This window comes from Schistocerca serialis, chromosome 3 (assembly GCF_023864345.2).
Source record: "Schistocerca serialis cubense isolate TAMUIC-IGC-003099 chromosome 3, iqSchSeri2.2, whole genome shotgun sequence".
Classification (NCBI taxonomy): Eukaryota; Metazoa; Arthropoda; class Insecta; order Orthoptera; family Acrididae; genus Schistocerca; species Schistocerca serialis.
Window position 1 is genome coordinate 528671019 of NC_064640.1, and position 22882 is coordinate 528693900.

General features: G+C 33.1%; 1 protein-coding gene across 3 annotated transcripts in view; it reads left to right on the forward strand.

Annotated features, from left to right (window-relative positions):
- LOC126469533 (uncharacterized MFS-type transporter C09D4.1-like) overlaps nt 1-20326 on the forward strand; it is a 185211-nt gene extending 164885 nt beyond the window's left edge. For 2 of the 3 annotated variants that reach the window (XM_050096651.1, XM_050096653.1), the window contains one exon: nt 19694-20326. In XM_050096651.1, coding sequence (XP_049952608.1) covers nt 19694-20221 — 528 coding nt within the window. In that variant the 3' untranslated portion in view covers nt 20222-20326. The remainder of the gene's footprint in view (nt 1-19693) is intronic. The other variant, XM_050096652.1, reaches the window with a different exon arrangement.
- The last annotated feature ends 2556 nt before the right edge of the window (nt 20327-22882 follow it).

Here is a 22882-nt window from a genome sequence, read left to right on the forward strand (position 1 = left end):
TATAGTGACAATTATGCATGAGTTCCGCAGATATGCATCAGTTCAGAGTATGCTTGTTCCACAATAAATGGGTTTGATGGACATAATTTTGGTCTTCTTCATATGAATCAAAGCAAGATTTTCATTAACTATTGTTCTTCCTTTGAAATTTTATATTGTTATACGTTTTTTATATTTTTGGATTTGAAACTGTTTCTGTACCCACTCTGCTTCTTATACTTTCCATTGCTTTTCAAAATACTGAATTATTCAGTAATCTGTAGAAAGGTTTTCAAAATTTTCTGCAGCTAATGGTAAATCTTTATTTTTATCTTGTACCTTTTTGGAAATTATAGCTCTACTTCAAAAATATATCTATATTCATAATTATTTGGAATTTCCTTATTTTTTTAGTATCAAAATTATTTGCATGATTTAAAATTAGTCACATGGTAAAAACTCTTAGTCTGGCCATATAAATTATTTGCATCTAATTGACTTTTTATTTGAATCACAATCTTTCAAGTATTTATTATTTCCCATAATGTATCTTTTACAAAATTAAGACATTACATCTCTAATTCCATTAAAGGCATCATAATCATCTAATAATTATATTTTAACTTTTGTCACTTTTCACATCGAATTGCAGCCATAAGATTCAATGATAGATAGAAATCATTACATTTTGTACAAGTCCTTTAAAATTATCTAAAACTCCAGGTTAAAAACAAAACATCAGAATGAGATATAAATCGTTATTTTTACCAGGATCTTTTATTTTAAATGTTTCCCAAATTCATTTTGCAAGTTTATAATCATCATCACTCACATCACATTTACTTAATGTGTTATAGATTTTTCCTTTAGAAGGAAGATGTGTTATTGTTTTCTTTTTCCATCCATATACTCATAAGGGTAAACTCCTATAGTTTTTAGATTTACCCAATTTCTGGAAAGGATTTTCCACTGCTTTTCATTTAATCTTTTCTAAAATTTGATGAAACTTTGGCGAAGCTACAAATTTAAATGCATCATAAATCTCATTATCAAATTTTCTGGTCTTAACCAAACTAATTATTTGCTATTAAATCTGTTTATTATTCATCATAACTGAGTTCTTTTATGAATAGATGGGTAATGTATCATGATAAAATATGTAAACAAATATTATAAAAATTAGAATTATAAATTCCAATTAAATGATCATTACGACAAACATTTTTGTTTTGATTGTGAATTAAGATGTCTACATAGTTAACTTTTTGGTTTATTACAGCTTGTTATTAATTTAATTTCTTCAATTGCAGGATATAAATTACCAGTTTCTTCCACTTCTGTCATCATACATTCGATAAACGCTTTATGACAATTTAGTTCTTGTTATGCAATTGTATTTTCCTATTGTTCATCCATACATAGGCTATAATTACAAAAACCACTCACTTCATATTTTTGATTTTTTGTTGTATATCATTCTTCTGACTCTGCTAACAACTATCCATTATTAAAAGTTACTTTCCAAACCAGAATAAATTACAAACAGAACTTCCCTTGTATGATGAAAATATTTAAAACTTTTATATGAATTTTTAACTGATAAATCAACTTAAAATCATTTGATAATAAACAATTTGGAATTTGACTCTCTATGCCTAATTCATTATTAAAATGCATCAAACAAATTTTGCACTCAAATTTTACTCCTGTATGTTATGTTAATTGGGCTTAAACTGAGCTTGAGAGAATTTTCATCCAACAATAATGTGAACCATTTTCAGTTTGCAAAACAATATATTAATATGCTTCTTTTGACTTCATATAGTTATTTTCATTCGACATACTTGTTATTTTTCATCAAATGAATAAACATTAATAAATAGGTCAATTTTAGGCTCAATTTTCTAAATTTGTCAAATATCTGAACAACATCTTGCCCAACGTTCTTACATTTTGTAACTCCCTCTGATGGTATTTAATTCACCTATTTTTAAAACATTTCATCAAATCTATATGATTTGTGATTGTACAATTATGTGTTTAAATTTAAATTCCATAGTTTTTCAGAATTCGATGATTTAATTTTATGTTCACAAAAATGCTTAAAATTTAGTTTCAACCCATCGTGTAATTATATATTTTCTGTCAGTTTTCAAATTATTCTTGATTTAATTGCATTCAAAGAGAAATTTGGAGCAAGAGATTATGATTGGTTCTATGTTAACAGTTTGTAATATATTTTCAACTAACTAGAAATTGATTAACTGCTTTTTGTCTTCTTTGTTTCTCAAATACATCACTAGAAAATGGAAATATTTCTTTTGATTGTGTAATTTCAACATGTGTGATACCTTATCATCACTTTCAGTTTCAAAATAAGTTAAATATTTACAATTACTTATCTTAATATGATGATGTTGAGTCATAAATTTAATCATCTTTTCTCAGTCTAATATATCCACCTAATTACTTCTTCAAAATAATGATGAAGCTAATGAACTGTGACCTGCCTCGTGTTTTCATCCTTTAAAAGTGAAAAAATTTAGTAGAAAAATGAAAATGACAAAGTAAAATTACAACAAATTATAGAAAATTAATTGAAAATTTAATAAAGGTAAATTTAATCAAGTTCAAGGTAAAGAGGGATTGATTTGGAGTTAAAATTTTGAAGCTTTTTTTAATTACTCCAAGCTGATTTTCCTATCACCTTGTTACTTTATTATTTATAACAGAAGAAATTTATAACAAAAATTAAAAAATGAGAATTGTAAACTTACTAATAAATATTGAATTAAATTTTGTTGGTTTGAAGCTGAATTTATTATCAGTTTACTAAGTTTTGATAGATTCTAGAAAACAGATTTTACACCTACTTGAATATTTGTCTTTAAATGATGGAGTTAAGTGAAAGCAATCAAAATTTTAACTTCTTGACATTTAATACAGTTTAGTTTTCTTTATCAAACCCTTTTGCTTCATAATTATCCATAAATAATAATATCTTCGAATGCTCATCATTGAATACATATTTTAAATGTTCATTGTATTAACATTTACAAGTGTGTTTTCAATATGTACACGAAATTCATTTGCTGTTATACAGTTTTTATGACACTCGTTAAAACATTCACTATGTATCGTCCTATAGCCATCTTTTGTATATTTCAACAAGTTAAAATGATCACTTGATTTAACAGTTTCACACCTTTTACCATTTTTAAACTTGACACAGTTGGAAGCTTGTTTTGACAGTTGCTTAATCATCTCCATTTGATATAAAGTTTAGTAGTAAAATGTTTTAGATTCTGTAATGTATTTTTAATACCATTATTATTTCAAGAATTATTTTAGAAGATTTAAGAAATTGATACCATATAATAGTTGTGCCACCTTACATTACTTTGTTTGGAAAGTTATTATACTCTAAAACATATATCCTTAAAAACTCATTCATTCCTGCAGGCATTCAGTAAAATTTCTGCTCAAACACTACACAATTTTTATTTAAAGCCACACTTATGTACCTCCTCATAAAAAAATCGTTAGAGTATTGTTCTACTTGTATGTATGTTGACTAAACCATTTAATTTAAAATTTTGACATAACCCTGTACTCATTATCGATTTTGGATATCTTGCAATTTACTATAATATATTCAAATATATGATATATGTCATGTCATAAACAAATAAAACAACTTCAGTGCTCAGTCTTTCATACACACCATTTAATTCTTGTTCATTTCGTGCTGAAAGTGCTAACAGTTTCGCCATTAAGTACTGTTTATAAGCACTTTTATCAACAGCAGGCTTAAAACTACAATCAACTAGCCACATCTATCTCTTTTAAAAATATAAAATACCATTCACAAATAATAAAAGATCGCTATTATTAATTTGACATAATGAGTCATTTGGTTCAGCTTGTGGAAATGATACAACTGCTGTAGCTTTTGATACAGGTGATTGTGTCAGTTGAACTGATATTTACCATACTATTTCTGAGTAGTATCGATGTCATCTTGAGATAAAGGTAAATTTGTTCCATTATTATATGAATACATAATTGATACAGTAACTTCTGTATGTTCTACAGCTAATACTAATACCGCAAACAGATTTACTTGCTTTTTAGGTGCTACTATCATTCTCAAAATCCATATTTCATCTTGATCTAAATGTACTCCAGTTATTAACACTTGGAAGGAATGTATCAGCTAATAGATGACTTTTTGCACTAGTTTTTTTGGACATTGAATATTATTATCAATTTCATAATCATCTACCCATCTTCTGACTGTAATTAAAATACGAGGGTTACAGATTTTAATATCGAACACAATATTAAAAAATTTTTGCCATAAATTGCTTCTGGTAATTGTAATCCTTTTCATTTGCATCTTTGTTATATCATTTTATTCCAATTGTACATAGTTGATCTATAACTATTAAATGAAGCTTTTATGCTTTATTGAGCGAAATTAATTAACTTTAATGTATCTCTGCTTAAGTCTCCATTTATTCCAGTATTAAGTATCAGCTGAACTAAGTTTAATGCTTCTTTGAATACATCGTCACTCACTTGTGTGTGTAAATTATCTGATGGATTCATCTGACCAAAATTATTTAAATATTCTATTGTTTTAACTTTATCAACTGCTAATATTATTTTCACCATTAGCAACAGTAGATATAGATTCATTGATAAATACTTAAAATTTTGTGTAGATAGTATTAAATATTTATGAAAGGTAAATAATAAAATTAAGAGTTATATGTGAAAGAAGTCTTAAAAACTTACTCAGTCAAATTAGGCATATTAAAAGTTTACGAAAAATCTTGTAAGTCTATTAATGAATAAGGATTAAATTCACTTATCATCTAAAATGGAGCTTAAAATTAATGAAGAGTAAATACTTAGCCCACAAAATAATTGTCTAATACCTTGAGTGTGGACAAGCTGAATCAGCAAATATGTTAAGCATACTTGAATTCATTAATAATAATAAATATTAACTAAATTTAGGAACATGGTTTAAAGATATTTTGTTTCTATTGTTTCAGTAAAATAAAATATATTAATTACGATTGATTGTTTAGCTCTTTATATAACATTCAAAACAGTAAATTTTCAGCATCTGTTATTAGGCCAAAACCTCAAACGAAACTATGATCGTTTTTGTAACTACAATGGATTAATTTCACTGAAATAAAACGTGATAATCCATTAGCTCTACAATATGATCATATTCTTGATGAAATTAAAATCATGTCACCAAATGACTTATTCCATGGAAATTGATATTTTTGTCAATTGATAATCTGGATAATCAATAATGATATGTAACGCAAAGCAATTCAAACGAGCTTGAAAATATTATATTGCTGTAGAAAAAATATATTCATAAATTTTATAAAATATATATCAGAATATAAAGCTCTACTACTAAGAATGGACACTGAGAATGAATTTAAATTAAAAGAACAGGACAAAAAACATTTTACTAAAGAAAAAATTAAAGGTAAACATATAATATTAAGTAACATTAACGAAAACTGTCGAACAAACTGCAAAATGATATCATATGAGTTGTTAGTACAAAATTATTACAAAAAGATTATTTTCATTAAGTTGGTGAAAGAATAAAAGATAAAATTAAATATGGATTACTTATATGTAATCGTGATAAACATCCCAATAATAAATATGAATATTATTGCATGAAAATCAGTATTCATTGTCATGCTACATAAGACTTAATTAAGTCAGCTTTTGAATCACAAAGGTGAGAAAAAGATGAAGAGTCTCATGATGTAAATTATGATGATATAAATGTTGTTACAATACTTTTATTCATATAAAAAAGGATAATTTGTTATATTAATTAAAATGAATTGATGATGAAGTTAGAGGTGAAATTTTTAACAAATTATTCCTATCATTTAAAAATAATATGGCCATTAAAAAATCTCTAGAAATTAGAACCGAAATTAACATCATGATTACTGATAAAATGATGTTACATAATCCCAGTTGAGGTGAAAGAAGACATTTAATAATAAAATGTGACTCAACTAATGCTAGCAAAGATAAAAAGAATAAGAAGAGATTTGAACAACTTTTATATGATAATGGTTATTAATTAAACATAAAGGAGGCTATATATAAGTTGGGGAAATCTGTGGGCTAAAATTATGTACATATGTCAGTCTGCTGCTACTTAGTCAGGAGTGCTTCAGGTGCCACTTGAAATAATCATAAGCAATACATATTTCAACATAAATAGTACTGATCCAATTATCTCTCTTTTTAATTGTGAATAAAGATACATCACCATATGGATAAAAAATAGATAAATTGAGAGTGCAGACACCTTTATTGAGAAATTAGCCATTTTTTAACAAAACATTTTGTTTAAAATTATTTTATCTTTATGCCCAATTATTATGTGAGTTATCAAATCCTAACGATTTAATATAAAATTTACCATCCTTTTATCACAAAGCTTTCTGAACAAGATGTGCATCAGTGAATTTTGTTCTTTTGAAGTCCTTGGTATTGAAAATTTTCTATTGTGTCTTTTAATTTCTATGCAATTATATCTGAAAATATAACATCTTCTATGTCATAACTTTTGTTTGACCAATTAGCAGGAAAACATTTTCAAAAATTCCTTTCAATTTATTTGCTCAGACTTTGTTTTCTATTTTAAACATTGTTTTATAATAAGTAGACAAAATTTTAGTCAGGCTTAAATGAACTTTAGCTTCACTTTCACCGACAGAATTTAGTGTTATTATATTAGTGACTCAGTGTTTTATCTGAATCAATTTGCTTGCAGTTACCTTCAAAAGCAAATTATCGACATTTTTCCTGCAGTGTTCTGATTGGTCTTTCAGCAATGTATGTTTTCAATTCTATAAAAGTTGAGTAATGATTAATGTCATATTTGTCATAACTTCTTGGAAACCGTTGGTGAAAATTTCTTTTCCATTACCTGCTTGGAGGCTGCTTTGCGTTCTATAGATAGCTAAGGCAGTCTCTGTAATGTGTCTTACAGCAAATTTTTTTGCAAAAGCTTCTGAAAGATTTTCACATGTTTTATCTTTAATTGGAATAGTCCAACCAAATTTTGAAAAGACATTTGTTACACTTAAATAATATTTACATCCTTTCTTATTTTTGAATTTATTTTTATTTGTCCAGCATCCATTTCTATTAAATTTGCTTCCCATAAATTACCTAAATTACGTGATGTTACATTTCTTGTTTTCAAATTTTTTTTGATTGGGATTTTTAATTCATTAATAATTTTTTCATGTGTGATTATAATTTTTAATGAATTTACAGTTCTTAATTGTACATGCTAAACATATTCTTTGAATCCTCTCTCATCCACTTTTAATTATTGCTCTTTGAGGATGATGAGTTTCAGTAATTTTTTTTCGTTGAAGACACCAAATATAATGATGATTGTCAATTTATGTAGATTTAATTTCACCAAATAAAATTACTTTAAATCTGCAGTTAGAGTTTGAACTATATCTTTTAATTATACAGTTAGATAATTTCATAATCCGCTATTAACATTAGATTGTTATTATTTACTTCATATAGGTTCTCATATACAGTTAATGAATTATAAAATTCAGTAAACATTTAATATTTTTTATGTTTTTACCACAGATAGTAATTTGTTCAGATTAGAACCATACTCGAAATTCTACATTTGTTGTTTATTTGCTGTGAACATTGAAAATTTAGTTGTTTTTCATTCTAATTCTCTTTGTATTTTAACATTAGTATAGTCACATAAGTATAATTATGAAAACCATTTATCTTTCCACTAAGATTTGTTATCATTACAGTGAACTGTTATAAAATACTTGTGTATTATTGCATGACTTTAGTATGTAAATGGTAGATTGCTACTCACCATATAGCAGAGATGTTGGGTTGCAAGCAGGCACAACAAAAAGACTACTAAACACGTAAGCTTTTGGCCAGAAGGTCTTCTCTGGAACCAAGTGGATTTAACACAAATACAGAGAAGTGACCACACATTACTTCATCATAATCTAGTATTCTGTCAGTACAGCAATACAATTCATTTTGACCCACATATTTAACTACTTGTTTTGATATGTTGACTACTAAGCATTTTTTCTATTTTTTGTTTTATAATAAAAATACCACTGTGTGTCTATATGATGTCAAAAAGTTAAATTAACTATTCCAGATCGTAAATCATAAAAATACTACAAATTATTTTATTTTCATTTCCTTATCAAGATTTTCTATATCTAATTTTTTCATAATATTTATATTTCTTAATCATTTCTTCGAATTTTGTTATTCACGTATGTTTTCTCCCTATTGCTAAACTGTGTTTTTTTTGTTCTGCTAATTCTACATAATTATTTTTTATTTATCATGAGCTGATGTGACGATAACTACTGTTATATCAGATAATGCACCACTTGTTCCTAGTGCTGCAAATTAAATAGTTAAAAAACGTCACATGTTAATTTAAAACGTATTCTTCTTTCTTTTCTGTTACATAGTCAATAACTTTATTTCATAACAGTTGTAACTAATGTTATGAGCTAATTTCTACCAGTTTCTTTATCTGTCTTTTTTTTTTTGAGCACCAGTTAAAGAATTTGTAATGCTCTTTAACACTGCATTATTGAGTTTAATTTTAATTGATTTAGCATTAGTTATGCCACTCAATGGCATGTTGAAATCAATATTTTATATGCATTAAAAATTTGTTTCTGGTACACACTTAATACTGCTTTAGTTATTTTAAATTACCTTATTTAATTTTGATTAAAATATTTTGTAATCCCCAATCATTATCTTCAATTTCTAATCCTAGGCATGATTTTCACTTTCTATACATTATTTCTATAACTGCTGAACAAGCTAATTTTTCTGCAAATGATGCATAAACAACAAACATTTTCTCTTTTGTGATTTTTTGAAGCTATTCATTTGCTTCAGGTGTAGATTCTAAATCTTTCTCATCTGTGTATAAAACAGCATATTCATTACAAGCTTTGTCTAATATATTTATTCCTTGATCTCCTTAAGGTAATCTTTGTTTAATTTTGTTCCTGGACCCCCATACTTACAGCCAGATTGATTCATTTGAAATTGTAATATGTTAATCAATTTGTTAACTAATTTAATACCTTATTTTTCATTCTTTTAAAATGTATTCAGTAAACTGTTCAAAAATTGAATTAAATAAGGTGTACTTTTTGGATTGTTGATAATAAAATTATTACATTCGATAGTTAACATTTTTGGTACACCAACTTCTTCTGTATAATAATTCAGGTAATTCTTGACTATGAATTATCATTTATTCATAGATTTAATCTCTAACATCATTCATCCAAGTATAATCAAGTGTATGTTATGTATATATTCTTTACGAAGCATTCAGCTATTTTCTCACTTGCATAGTGATCAGTAATTGATTATCTTAATTCTGGAAAATAATTTTCAGCAATTAATTTTTTCAAGTGACGATATTTAATACGTTTATTTGATTTTATTTTGTTTTTTTTCAGAATGTAGTGCTTTTGACTTTAATAATATATTTAAATAATTTGACAAAGCACAAGAACAAATTTTTGAGTTATATGATTTATAGTAACATGTTCTTTAGTTAAAGAATTTATTAATTCATCTATACCTACATACTCTTTTTCACCAATAATTAATTTACCTTCATGAAATTTTACTGGTACTTTACTTAGAGATTTAAACATTCCAACATGTTTTCAACTAAAACTGTATCTTCAGTACTGTTTCAATGGTTCCAGTTTCTTTCACTTATACTTATTTTTAATTCTATTTTTATTCCATTCTGTTTCTGTTTCTGATTCGTTGAATGTGTAACCCATTGGTGGTATATCATCAAATTATTCTAAATAATGAAAGTAAGCTTTATATGATAGTAACAATGCGATTCTCAATTTCTACATTACTTATGTATCTTTTAATATGTTATCACCTAAACATTCAATTCCTTCTTTAACTTTTTCAATTGCTCTTCTTTTTTCAAATTCCATATTTTGTTCTCAGTTGGTTTTTCCATTTTTTAACCAATTTTTTAATTTTTCCGGTTTTGTCTCTTTCATTTAATTAGGATAAAATATATTAAAATTTTCAACATTCATATCCATGTTCAAGACTCAATACATTCCACCTACATTTATGTTTATGTAGCTATGTAGGAACATGTTAGAAAATTTCTAATATTACTTCAACAATTTGATTTGTTTATTTTTCTTATCATATGTAGTGTCAAAATTTCAAACTGACCCTCATTCCAACATTTACTACATATTTCTTTTCAAATATTGCAATTTAAATCAACACCAACATTCTCATAGTAAATATTTAAATTTTTTATTATCTTGCCTAAATATATTTTAAAAATTCAAAATATTTCTGACCAAGTTTTAGGTATTTTCGAATATGAATCAGCTACAAAAAACAAGCTATTCCTTTATATTTATCTCCAGTAAGATATTCTTTAGCTGTATCTTGATTCTCAAGAATGATAGCATGAAATAAAACAATTGGATTATCTTCACATTTGTCCATTTGAATAATATCATAATTATTTGCAATAAATGTAACAAAAGTTTTTGAAATATTCTTTTTAACTTTTTTACATGTTTTCATTAATTCTTGATATTGTAATTGATCTACACTTTTAGAATAAACATATAAACGATTGTTTTTATTCCACTTTAATCATCCTTCAGTTAAAATCTAATTATCAATCATCAATTTTGCTTTTACCCATCTGGTATGACCAATTGTCCTACAACTGTATTGCTAAAAGCTTACCATGAATGTATTTGGTATTGTTATCTTAAATTCTTATTTTTATATCACAACCTGTTTTCCTCATGTAATTAGTAAAAATATATATTAGTAAATTAGGCTTGATTTGAATTAGACAATGAATCATCAGTTCTCAAAATAATATTATCTTTATCCATAACAGACAGTCTTAAAAAGTGGCACTGGTTAGTTTTTACATCACATTTTTATCTTCAAATATTATACTACAAAATAATAAACTGCATTCTGACAGAGAAAGAATAGAAATTCTGTTTGTTAATGCAGTTTTAAAAGCTTAGTAAAAAATTTATTCATAGAAGGAAACATAATATATATATTAAAGCGGAAGAAATTTTAAATACTCATTATTTGTAATGATGTTAAATTGTATGTGAACATAAAAGATATAACAGAAATTTGTTAGGATTTAGTCATCACATTTTTTAAGCTAATGGAGAAACTGTTGCAAACAATACTATGAAATCTATGGCATTTGAATTAATTAATGTTAATTTTTTTTAGCTGAGGGAATATTTGTAAAAAATGATTTTTTTCATCTGATACGAAAATTATTGCTTCTTTTAACCCTAATGTCAAATTTGGTGCAACAATAATTTATGAACCAAATTATTGTTTCAATACAGGATAAAATTCAAAACTGAAATATAAATAATATTTTGCTACTGTAACAGCCATTTTAGAAACCAATGAATAAAATACAGGGTGATTCAAAAAGAATACCACAACTTTAAAAATGTGTATTTAATGAAAGAAACATAATATAACATTCTGTTATACATCATTACAAAGAGTATTTAAAAAGGTTTTTTTTCACTCAAAAACAGGTTCAGAGATGTTCAATATAGCCCCCTCCAGACACACGAGCAATATCAACCCGATACTCCAACTCGTTCCACACTCTCTATAACATGTCAGGTGTAACAGTTTGGATAGCTGCTGTTATTTCTCGTTTCAAATCATCAATGGTGGCTGGGAGAGGTGGCCGAAACACCATATCCTTAACATACCCCCATAAGAAAAAATCGCAGGGGGTAAGATCAGGGCTTCTTGGAGGCCAGTGATGAAGTGCTCTGTCATGGGCTGCCTGGCGGCCGATCCATTGCCTCGGGTAGCTGCCGTTCAGGTTTCATAACTAACCTTTTTCGTAGGAATCTCCATACAGTTGATTGTGTAATTTGCAGCTCTCTGCTAGCTCTGCGAGTCGATTTTCCCGGGCTGCGAACAAATGCTTGCTGGATGCGTGCTACATTTTCATCACTCGTTCTCGGCCGTCCAGAACTTTTCCCTTTGCACAAACACCCATTCTCTGTAAATTGTTTATACCAACGTTTAATACATCACTTATAAGGAGGTTTAACACCATACTTCGTTCGAAATGCACGCTGAACAACTGTCGTCGATTCACTTCTGCCGTACTCAATAACACAAAAAGCTTTCTGTTGAGCTGTCGCCATCTTAGCATCAACTGACGCTGACACCTAGTCAACAGCGCCTCAAGCGAACAAATGTACAACTAAATGAAACTTTATAGCTCCCTTAATTCGCCGACAGATAGTGCTTAGCTCTGCCTTTTGTCGTTGCAGAGTTTTAAATTCCTAAAGTTGTGGTATTCTTTTTGAATCACCCTGTATGTCCTACAGAAATCAACAAGACTGAGAGCTATCAGATTTATTATTTTCTTCTAAGGAGAAAAACAAAGATAATTACATACTCCTAACAAAGACATAGAAATAAACATAAATATCAGTGATAGTTGGCTCCATCAAAAGCACAAGAAATTGTAAACAGTTTATGGAACATATTATCCAATGTATGATGGAAAATATAATAAAAATTGATTGATAATTATACAGAAAAATTACTTCGTTTTGCCACCATACAGAAAGGAAACAATATTTTATTTAGAATTTAATTTCCTTTCATTTTTTTATTAGCTTTGTCACATTCAGCCTTATATGGGAGGACATATAACTGACAATGGGAAAATAATGATGAAAAAAATGAAATGTTACACGCACTGGCGATTTTTGCCAGATTTTTTAAAGATTATAAAGAAGTAATGTGGCCAGAAGATTGAACAGTATTATTTACTAGGGGCTCGAGTTCAAATGATGTCATTTTATGTTTGATCCATTGTAATGATTGAGTACAAATAAAAGATTCCTTACAACAGAAGAATAAATTATAGTTGAGAATAATGATGTTTGAGTTACAGTTGTTAAATGCGATGGCAATTAGGAGCTAGAACAATGAGAAATTACCTTAAAAATTCTCAGACACTGATTTCCTTTTATGACTACAAAAGTAGTTGGACTAAGTGGTAGTAAAACTTTGTGATCGATATCACAAATCATTATATGCGCTACTTCGTTTTTGTTATGTTTCAAACTATACATAAACATAATGAGTTGACTGATTTATCATTATGTGAGCATTATAAATTAAGTACATGATATTAGATAAATGGAAGAAATGTATATCTGCAAGAATATAGAGCTACAACATGATTTTTTGAAAGATTACACAATGAGTTACACAATTAAAATACATACTGATATATATCTGTATAGTTTTATTTCAAGTTTTCCTATTTATGTAATTAAAAAGACATGTACCAAAAATATAGTAGCAACCAAAAAATGAAAAATGAATTATGTGTTAGTTTTAATGTTGATGCAGACATGTACATAAATATGTATTGAGAAAAAGAATCTAACATATGCTGCTCAACAAAGAATTTTGCCAGAGAGTTTTTAATTTTTTCTTAATTTATTACAATCCTTAAAATTGATATTTTCTTTTAATCTTACTCTATTGCATTCCTCAACTTCATCAATAAAAATTGATTTTTTATATTCGGTTTTGGATCATTTTCTAGATTATTAAATAAACTAGACATTTTAAAAAGATCTATGATCTCAACTGCATAATTTTTTGATTTTTGTTGTTCATTTTTGAAACAGCTAAAGCAGCCTTGAGAATGTGTCGTTTCTTGAGTCCATATACAAAAACAACTTTAATAAGAATTTTTTTATTTTTCCATTAATAATAAATTTGTATTTTTCTATTGACTATTTTTCTAATTTTCTTAAAAAATAAATTTAAATTTTTATATTAAATATTCTTTTCCATATAAATGGAGCCACTACTTAAAAAGTCAACATTGTAAGCAATAATAAATTGTTCAGGAAAATTAATAAGCTGGAAACAGACGTTTATATACATTTTCTGGGTGTAATTATCTAAATAAAAATGTCGATAAAAACCTTGCATGGAGCTCCATAATAATCTTAAAATTACTTTGCCAAACAAGTACCTGAAAGTAATAACTGTATGAGATTTTCCATTTTTAGAAGATGAAAATATTAAATTGAGATATAAAGGAAGAAAAATCAACAATATCATAATGAATTCCACAATACAGAATTTTTAAACAAGAAATGAGTGTATGATATAAAACTTTTATATGTAGCTTTTATGCTTGAAATTTTAGGATTTTCCTTTGAAATTTTGGAATGTATTTGAAAAATATTTGGACAAATGATGTGAATGTTCGAAATTATTGGTGAAAATACTCTATAAAACGATGAAAATTCCTTAAAAGTGTCGAAAATAGTAGGAAGAAATTAGCCATTTACCTCCATTGACGTGTATGATCCATATAGTAAAATATAAATGTATGTTCTAGGTAATTTTTGCCAAAAGTTGAAAAAATCGTGAAATTCTGAGGGAACTTGGGGAATTTGGCGATTTTCGACGATCTGGGAGAAGTGAGCTAGAACATAGAATTATATTCAGCTAATGCAATATCTCCAGGATTAGCAATCTTTTACTGAAGCTCAAAACTTAGCAGCGACTTCAATGCAAGATACATTTAACAGATTCCACAACAAAATTCTGTCTCAAAATGTGAGAGACAATCGAAAGAGATTCAAATTCTATGTAAAGTACACCAGTGGCAAGGCAATCCATACTTTCACTGTGGATTGCCGATGGTAAAATTACCAATGATAGCACCACTAAAGCGGAGTTATTAAACCCGATTTCCTGAAATTCCTTCACCAAATAAGATGAAGCAAATATTCCAGATTTTGAATGCAAACAACTACCAACATGAGTAACACAGAAGTAGGTATCCTCAGTTTTATCTGCAAACAACCTAAGAAGGCTGCTCACATTGTCTCCCAAACCATTTATATAGATATGGAACAGCAAAGGACCTATAACACTACCTTGTGGAACGCCAGAAATCACTTCTGTTTCACTTGACGACTTTCCATCTATTACTACGAACTGTGACCTCTCTGACAGGATGTCACGAATCCAGTCACATATCTGAGACGATATTCCATAAGCAAGCAATTTCACTATGAGCAGCTTGTGTGGTACTTTGTCAAAAGCCTTCTAGTAATCCAGAAATACTTAAACAATCCGAAATCCCTTGTCAATAGCATTCAACACTTCATGCGAGTAAAGAGCTAGTTCTGTTTCACAAGAATGATGTTTTCTAAATCCATGTTGACTGTGTGTCAATAGACCGTTTTCATCGGAATAATTCATAATGTTCGAATGTAACGTATGTTCCAAAATCCTGTGCATATTGATGTTAATGATATGGGCCTGTAATTTAGTGGATTACTCCTACTACCTTTCTTGAATGGTGGTGTGACCTGTGCAACTTTCAAGTCTTTGGGTACAGATCTGTAGTCGAGCGAATTGTTGTGTACGATTGTTAAGTGTGGAGCTATTGCATTAGCATACTCTGAAAGGAACCTAATTGGTATACAGTCTGGACCAGAAAACTTGCTTTTATTAAGTGATTTAAGTTGGTTCACTGCTCCAAACATATTTACTTCTACGTTACTCATGTTGGCAGCTGTTTTTGATTCGAATTCTGGAATATTTACTTCGTATTCTTTTGTGAAGGCATTTCGGAAGGCTGTGTTTAGTAATTCTGCTTTGGCAACACTGTTTTCGATAGTATCTCCATTGCTATCGCGCATAGAAACCACTGATCGTGTCTTGCCACTATCACACTTTACATACACCCACAATCACTTTGGAATTTCTGTCAGGTTTCGAGACAAAGTTTCGTTGTGGAAACTGTTATAATCATCTCGCTCGCTATAAGTATCCTTGCGCCTATATTTTTCTTTTCTGTCTTCGTACACAATAGACCTTTGTCCATGAATTATGTAGCACCTTGAATGTCTATACCAGGGCTGCCCACGGCATGCCAGGCTTCATGCGTGAAGGGCCAAGGCTCAGACTGTCTGAGCTTTCTTCCCAGAAGTAGTCAGTACAGCGCGACATTCATTTAGTATTAGTATTGTGATGTGGCATTTTTCGTTCGGCACAACTCTCTTAAGTTCGACAGAATTGTGGCTTAGCGCTGTTAAACCTTTGCCATTTGTTCGCGGCAAGGAGGACGTTCACAAGTCTAGTGGTTGTTTGCATAAAAAGAGGCAGTCTTACGATCTATCGTAATAGTCCTTCAAAAATGAATGGGAATGATTGAAGAAAGGGATGAGAATTCTCGGTATGTATTATGCAGTCGTATAAGCGGCAGGTGCTGCAAATTTGCTGTGAAACGACATTATAATACCAAGCAAAAGAATTTAAATATGAAGTTGACAAGTTCATCAAGAAGCACTTTGTACTAAATTTTCAGGCGTGCAGCACGTGAAGAAATTGGCGAAGTGAATAGCAAACATTTCTGAAGTCGTACGCAGTATTCTGCTGTAAGTTGCAACAGCTTTCTATGGAACTGAACGAATCGTCTGGAGACTTTATACACTCTGTCCGGAAAAATTCTTCCAATATTTACAGGGGATGTAGTATGCATCAAGGACAAACAAAAACTTCCCATCAACAATGGTCGTAAGTCTTATATCTTCATGTTATTTTCATCTGGCGTACTCGTAGTGTTCATATGGCACATTATTTGTTGTGGCACAGCAGCACATTACTGTAATTTGTTTCCGTCTACGTCACTGGATGTTCAGCTCCCAATGAGCGCCTACTACTCAGCACAGGAGATGGCAGATACGATATTCTGCTACGAGCAAGCAGATGTAAGCAGCCTACAGACATGTAATCTGTATATTGCGAAAAATTCACGACGCTGTACGCCATTTGTAAAGACGTGTAGCACCCTGTTCACTTCGAGCACGTGTTATGAGGGCTAATGCAGAGACATGTTAAATTTATGAAGGAAAAAGGAGTGCAGGATTGAAAATTAGAACATCCAGAAACAACTGCAGAAATCGCACTTTAAGTGGACTTCACTGCACACTGCCCACATTAAGACACTGCAAGGGGAGAAACAATTTTTTCTGGTTTTACGGGGATGCATTTCGAAAGAAAATCGCGTTACAGAAGGGACATATCTGACAAACACAGGCCAGTTCTCTAAGATCGCTGGCATTAAAGGAAACGCTAAGTTTGAAGATTTCATTGTGGCCTTGAAAGAATTAAAAAATTAGTTTCCTAAACGTTTTGAGGACACTGTGAATCTTCCATCTGTTTCCCAGCTATTTTCGAGACCGTTTGCCGTGTCAGTTGAAAGCACGCCTGTGTATGTGCAGAAGTACCTGATTGACCTGCAAGGTAATTCTCGTTTTAATCACAAATCCTCTTGCTTTAAAAGTCTCCAGGAACTGCTTTCCTCAGGTAGTGTTTCCATGACTCCATAATGAGTTGCAAAACTGCTACGATATTTGGATCGACATATTTGTGTGGAAAACCTTTTCTCAATTACGAAAATAAATAAGTCACGATTATGTGGCAACCTCGAAGGAAACGGTCTATTGACACACAGTCATCATGGTTTTAGAAAACATCGTTCCTGTGAAACACAACTAGCTCTTTATTCACGTGAAGTGTTGAGTGCTATTGACAAGGGATTTCAGATCGATTCCGTATTTCTGGAATACCAGAACGCCTTTGACACTGTACCACACAAGTGGCTCGTAGTGAAATTGCGTGCTTATGGAATATCGTCTCAGTTATGTGACTGGATTTGCGATTTCCTATCAGGGAGGTCACAGTTCGTAGTAATTGAAGGAAAGTCATCGTGCAAAACAGAAGTGATTTCTGGCGTTTCCCAAGGTACTGTTATAGGCCCTTTGCTGTTTCTTATCTATATAAACGATTCTGAAGACAATGTGAGCAGCCGTCTTCGGTTGTTTGCAGAGGACGCTGCCGTTTATCGGCTAATAAAGTCATCAGAAGATCAAAACAAACCGCAAAACGATTTAGAAAAGATACCTGAATGGTGTGAAAAGTGCCAGTTGACCCCAAATAATGAAAAATGTGACGACATCCACATGAGGGCTAAAAGGAACTCGTTAAACTTCGGTTACACGATAAATCGGTCTAATTTAAAAGCCGTAAATTGAACTAAATACCTAGGTATTACATTTACGAACAACTTCAATTGGAAGGAACACATAGAAAATGTTGTGGGAAGGCTAACCAAAGACTGCGTTTTATTGTCAGGACACTTAGAAAATGTAACAAGACTGCCTAGACTGCGCTTGTCCGTCCCCTTTTAGAATACTGCTGCCCGGTGTGGGATCCTTACCAGATAGGACTGACGGAGTACATGGAAAAAGTTCAAAGAAAGGCAGCACGTTTTGTACTATCGCGAAATACTGGAGAGAGTGTCACAGAAATGATACAGGATTTGCGCTGGACATCATTAAAAGAAAGGCGTTTTTCGTTGCGACGGAATCTTCTCACGAAATTCCAATCACCAACTTTCTCCTCCGAATGCGAAAATATTTTGCTGATACCGACCTACATAGGGTGGAACGATCACCAAGATAAAATAAGGGAAATCAGAGCTCGTACAGAAAGATATAGGTGTTCATTCTTTCCGCGCGGTATACGAGATTGGAATACTGGGGAATTGTGAATTTGGTTCGACGAACACTCTGCCAGGCACTTAAATGTGATTTGCAGAGTATCCATGTAGATGCAGATGTAGATGAACCTGAGTGCGAAATTTGGGAAATTGTCTGCGTCTGTCCGCATGGCGACAGTTTGTGCCAGATAAGAATTATATTATGTCTTCAGTTCAAAAATTTTCAAATGTGTGTGAAATCCAATGGGACTTAACTGCTAAGGTCATCAGTCCCTAAGCTTACACACTACTTAACCTAAATTATCCTAAGGACAAACACACACACCCCTTGCCCGAGGGAGGACTCGAACCTCCTCCGGGACCAGCCGTACAGTCCATGACTGCAGCGCCTTAGACCGCTCGGTACGTCTTCAGTGCGCCAAAATAATAAAAAAAAAAACTGGAAATTTATTTTGCTTGTGATCTATTTTGTTGCGAAATGTGAAGTATAAAATCAAGTCGTATGCAGTGCGGATGCACAGACATTTAAATGTGGCACGTTCGCAGCTCCTCCTCTTTACCTCTCCTCACGCTCAGTTAGCGTGCCATGGCGGTGGGAGAAATGTGCAGCGAGGCTGAGCACTATGGCATTCGTGCAAGGCACGGCTCCCCAGCTAAATTCTTGACCGCCCCTGGTCTATACTTTTCTAGGGGGACTTCGCTTTGAAAATATTGGTTCTTAGACTTGAAGATAATTCCTGGCTGCTTACTCAAAAGTAATTTGTCTGAGCAGTGTAAAAATCTATTCGTTTGGATCACAGTTTCCCTGCGAATAAACCACCGTCCAGTTGACTAGAGAGATTCAGGTTACCAATGAGTCTTTTATCTTTGTATTTACAAGATGTTGGAAGGTGTATACGTTCAGCTGCTAATAGAGCGCAGCTTCTAGTCCTTGACAGGCCGTTGGTTGGTTTTCAGGTTTTCATCGGGCGGTTACTTCCCGGTGGGCATGGAGTTCGTGTCGGAGCTGACGTACCCAGAGCCCGAGAGCATCGCGATGGCCGTGATGATGATCGCAGTGCAGGCGGCGAGCTCGGCAGCCACAGTGCTGTACGGCTGGATGCTGGGCGCCGTGGGAGACCTGTGGGCCAACGTGTTCCTCAGCGCGCTGCTGCTCGTCGCGCTCCTCGTCACCGTCTTCATCAGGGAAGACCTGCGCCGACACCACGTCTCTCTCGCCGCCAACGCCCCCGATCGCAAGGACACAGAAGATGCTCGCAAAAACAGTTTCAGAGTCGACGGCCATCACTGACAGGCCACGTCGCACCTTACAGAATGTGCCCACGGAAAGCCAGCTTTCGGCTCACTGAATACGTGTTATCACATGAAGATGCAAGTGGAGAAGAGCAATGTTTTGAAGAGTTTATTCACACGAAAGAACTCCATCGTCTAAAACGTGAATTGATGTCAATATTTCGAGATGTTATGGCCTTCTCAGTAGACTGAGAAATGCTAGTGAATTATTCTGCGGCCACATCACACTGTTTTTCACAGTTATCGATATTTATTTTTGTGTACATAAGCTTTTATACTTAAAAGCAAGACTGTATCTTATGACAACTAAATATGTAAAAACACACAATAAATTTTATTTTTCAGTTTCGTGGATATTTCTGCGTCTATAATCATTATCAGCAATTTGAAGTTCCCTGTAGGATAAAGGCGTCTTTCAGATTTCTCCATGTATCGAGCCCTTCATCTGTGTTGCTACTAAGTAACGTCATGTGTCTATGCCCCATTAGGTCGTTGTGTGGACCCATTCTTACATCACCATTGGACTCACAGCAGGGAAGGCAGTGGTTCAAATCCCCATCCGACCACGCAGATTTAGGTTTCCCGTGATTTTTCTACACTACTGGCCATTAAAATTGCTACACCAAGAAGAAATGCAAATGATAAACGGGTATTCATTGCACAAATATAATATACTAGAACTGACATGTGATTACATTTTCACGCAATTTGGGTGCATAGATCCTAAGAAATCAGTACCCAGAACAACCACCTCTGGCCGTAATAACGGCCTTGATACGCCTGGGCATTAGATCAAACAGAGCTTGGATGGCGTGTACAGGTACGGCTACCCATGCAGCTTCAACACGATACCACAGTTCATCAAGAGTAGTGACTGCCGTATTGTGACGAGCCAGTTGCTCGGCCACCATTGACCAGATGTTATCCTGCTGAGATGTACGGTTTCGCAGGGATCGAATGAAGGGTAAAGCCACTGGTCGTAACACATCTAAAATGTAACGTCCACTGTTCAAAGTGCCGTCAATGCGAACAAGAGGTGACCGAGACGTGTAACCAATGGCACCCCATGACATCACGCCGGATGATACGCCAGTATGGCGATGAGGAATACACGCTTCCAATGTGGGTTCACCGAGATGTCGCCAAACACGGATGCGACCATCGTGGTGCTGCAAACAGAAACTGGATTCATCCGAAAAAATGACGTTTTGCCATTCGTGCACCCAGGTTCGTCGTTGAGTACACCATCGCAGGCGCTCCTGTCTGTGATGCCGCGTCAAGGGTAACCGCAGCCATGTTCTCCGAGCTGATAGTCCATGCTGCTGCAAACGTCGTCGTACTGTTCGTGCAGATGGTTGTTGTCTTGCTAACGTCCCCATCTGTTGATTCAGGGATCGAGACGTGGCTGCACGATCCGTTACAGCCATGAGGATAAGATGCCTGTCATCTCGACTGCTAGTGATATGAGGTCGTTGGGATCCAGCACGGCGGTCCGTATTATCCTCCTGAACCCACCGATTCCATATTCTGCTAACAGTCATTGGATCTCGACCAACGCGAGCAGCAATGTCTCGCGATACGATAAACCGCAATCGCGATAGGCTACAATCCAACCCTTATCAAAGTCGGAAACGTGATGGTACGCATTTCTCCACCTTACACGAGGCTGACTCTGAGCACTATGGGACTTAACATCTGAGGTCATCAGTCCCCTAGAGCTTAGAACTACTTAAACCTAACTAACCTAAGGACATCACACACATCCATGCCCGAGCCAGGATTCGAACCTGAGACCGTAGCGGTCGCGTGGTTCCAGACTGACGCGCCTAGAGCCGCTCGGCCACATCGGCCGGCCCTTACACGAGGCACCACAACAACGTTTCACCAGGCAACGCCGGTCAACTGCTGTTTTTGTGTATGAGAAATCGGTTGGAAACTTTCCTCATGTCAGCACGCTGTAGGTGTCGCCACCGGCGCCAACCTCGTGTGAATGCTTTGAAAAGCTAATCATTTGCATCTTCTTCCTGTCGGTTAAATTTCGCGTCTGTAGCACGTCATCTTCGTGGTGTAGCAATTTTAATGGCCAATAGTGTATATGTCCGTCCAGCCCATTCACCTGGAACGGCGATTTCATTTTTGTGTCTGTTTAGGAACTTCTTCGTGGTGTAGTAATTTTAATGGCCAGTAGTGTAAACTGCTAAACGAAAATGCTCAGATGTTACCTTTCAGCTGACTTCCTTCGCCTAACCTATCCCATTCTGAGCGAGATGATCTCTTAGGCAGGACGTTAAACCTACTCTTATTATAATTTCGCATTAAGCAAAGAACTTTGTTAATCGACCTGCTGTCCTTCTGCCTGGGTACATACCCGTCTTCATTTCAATCACACTTCGGTCGCAGTTACCTTTCCCGCTCCACTTCGTTTCCGGACAGAGACTATCTGATCAAAAGTATCCGGACACCTATTAGTGGACACTGATACGGAGTGTGTCCACTCTTTGCCTTTATGACGGCTTGAACTCTGCTGGAAACACATTTAACGAGGTGTCTGAACGTCTTTGCAGGACTGGTAGCCCATTTTTCCTCAAGAGCCGAAGTCAGTGATTTAGTGCTGTTGGACGCTGAGATATGGAACGAAGTCGACGTTCTAACTCATCCCAAAGGCGTTCCATTCAGTTCAGTTCGAGACTCTGGAGAGACTAGTCCATATTGGGAATGTTACTACCCAAAAACCATTAATTCACAGATTTTGATTTGTGCTATGGAGCACTGTCCTGTTCATTCAAACAATCATCGTGTACGAACTGTACATGCACTGTAGCCGCGTGGGGTAGCCGCGCGGTCTAGGGCACC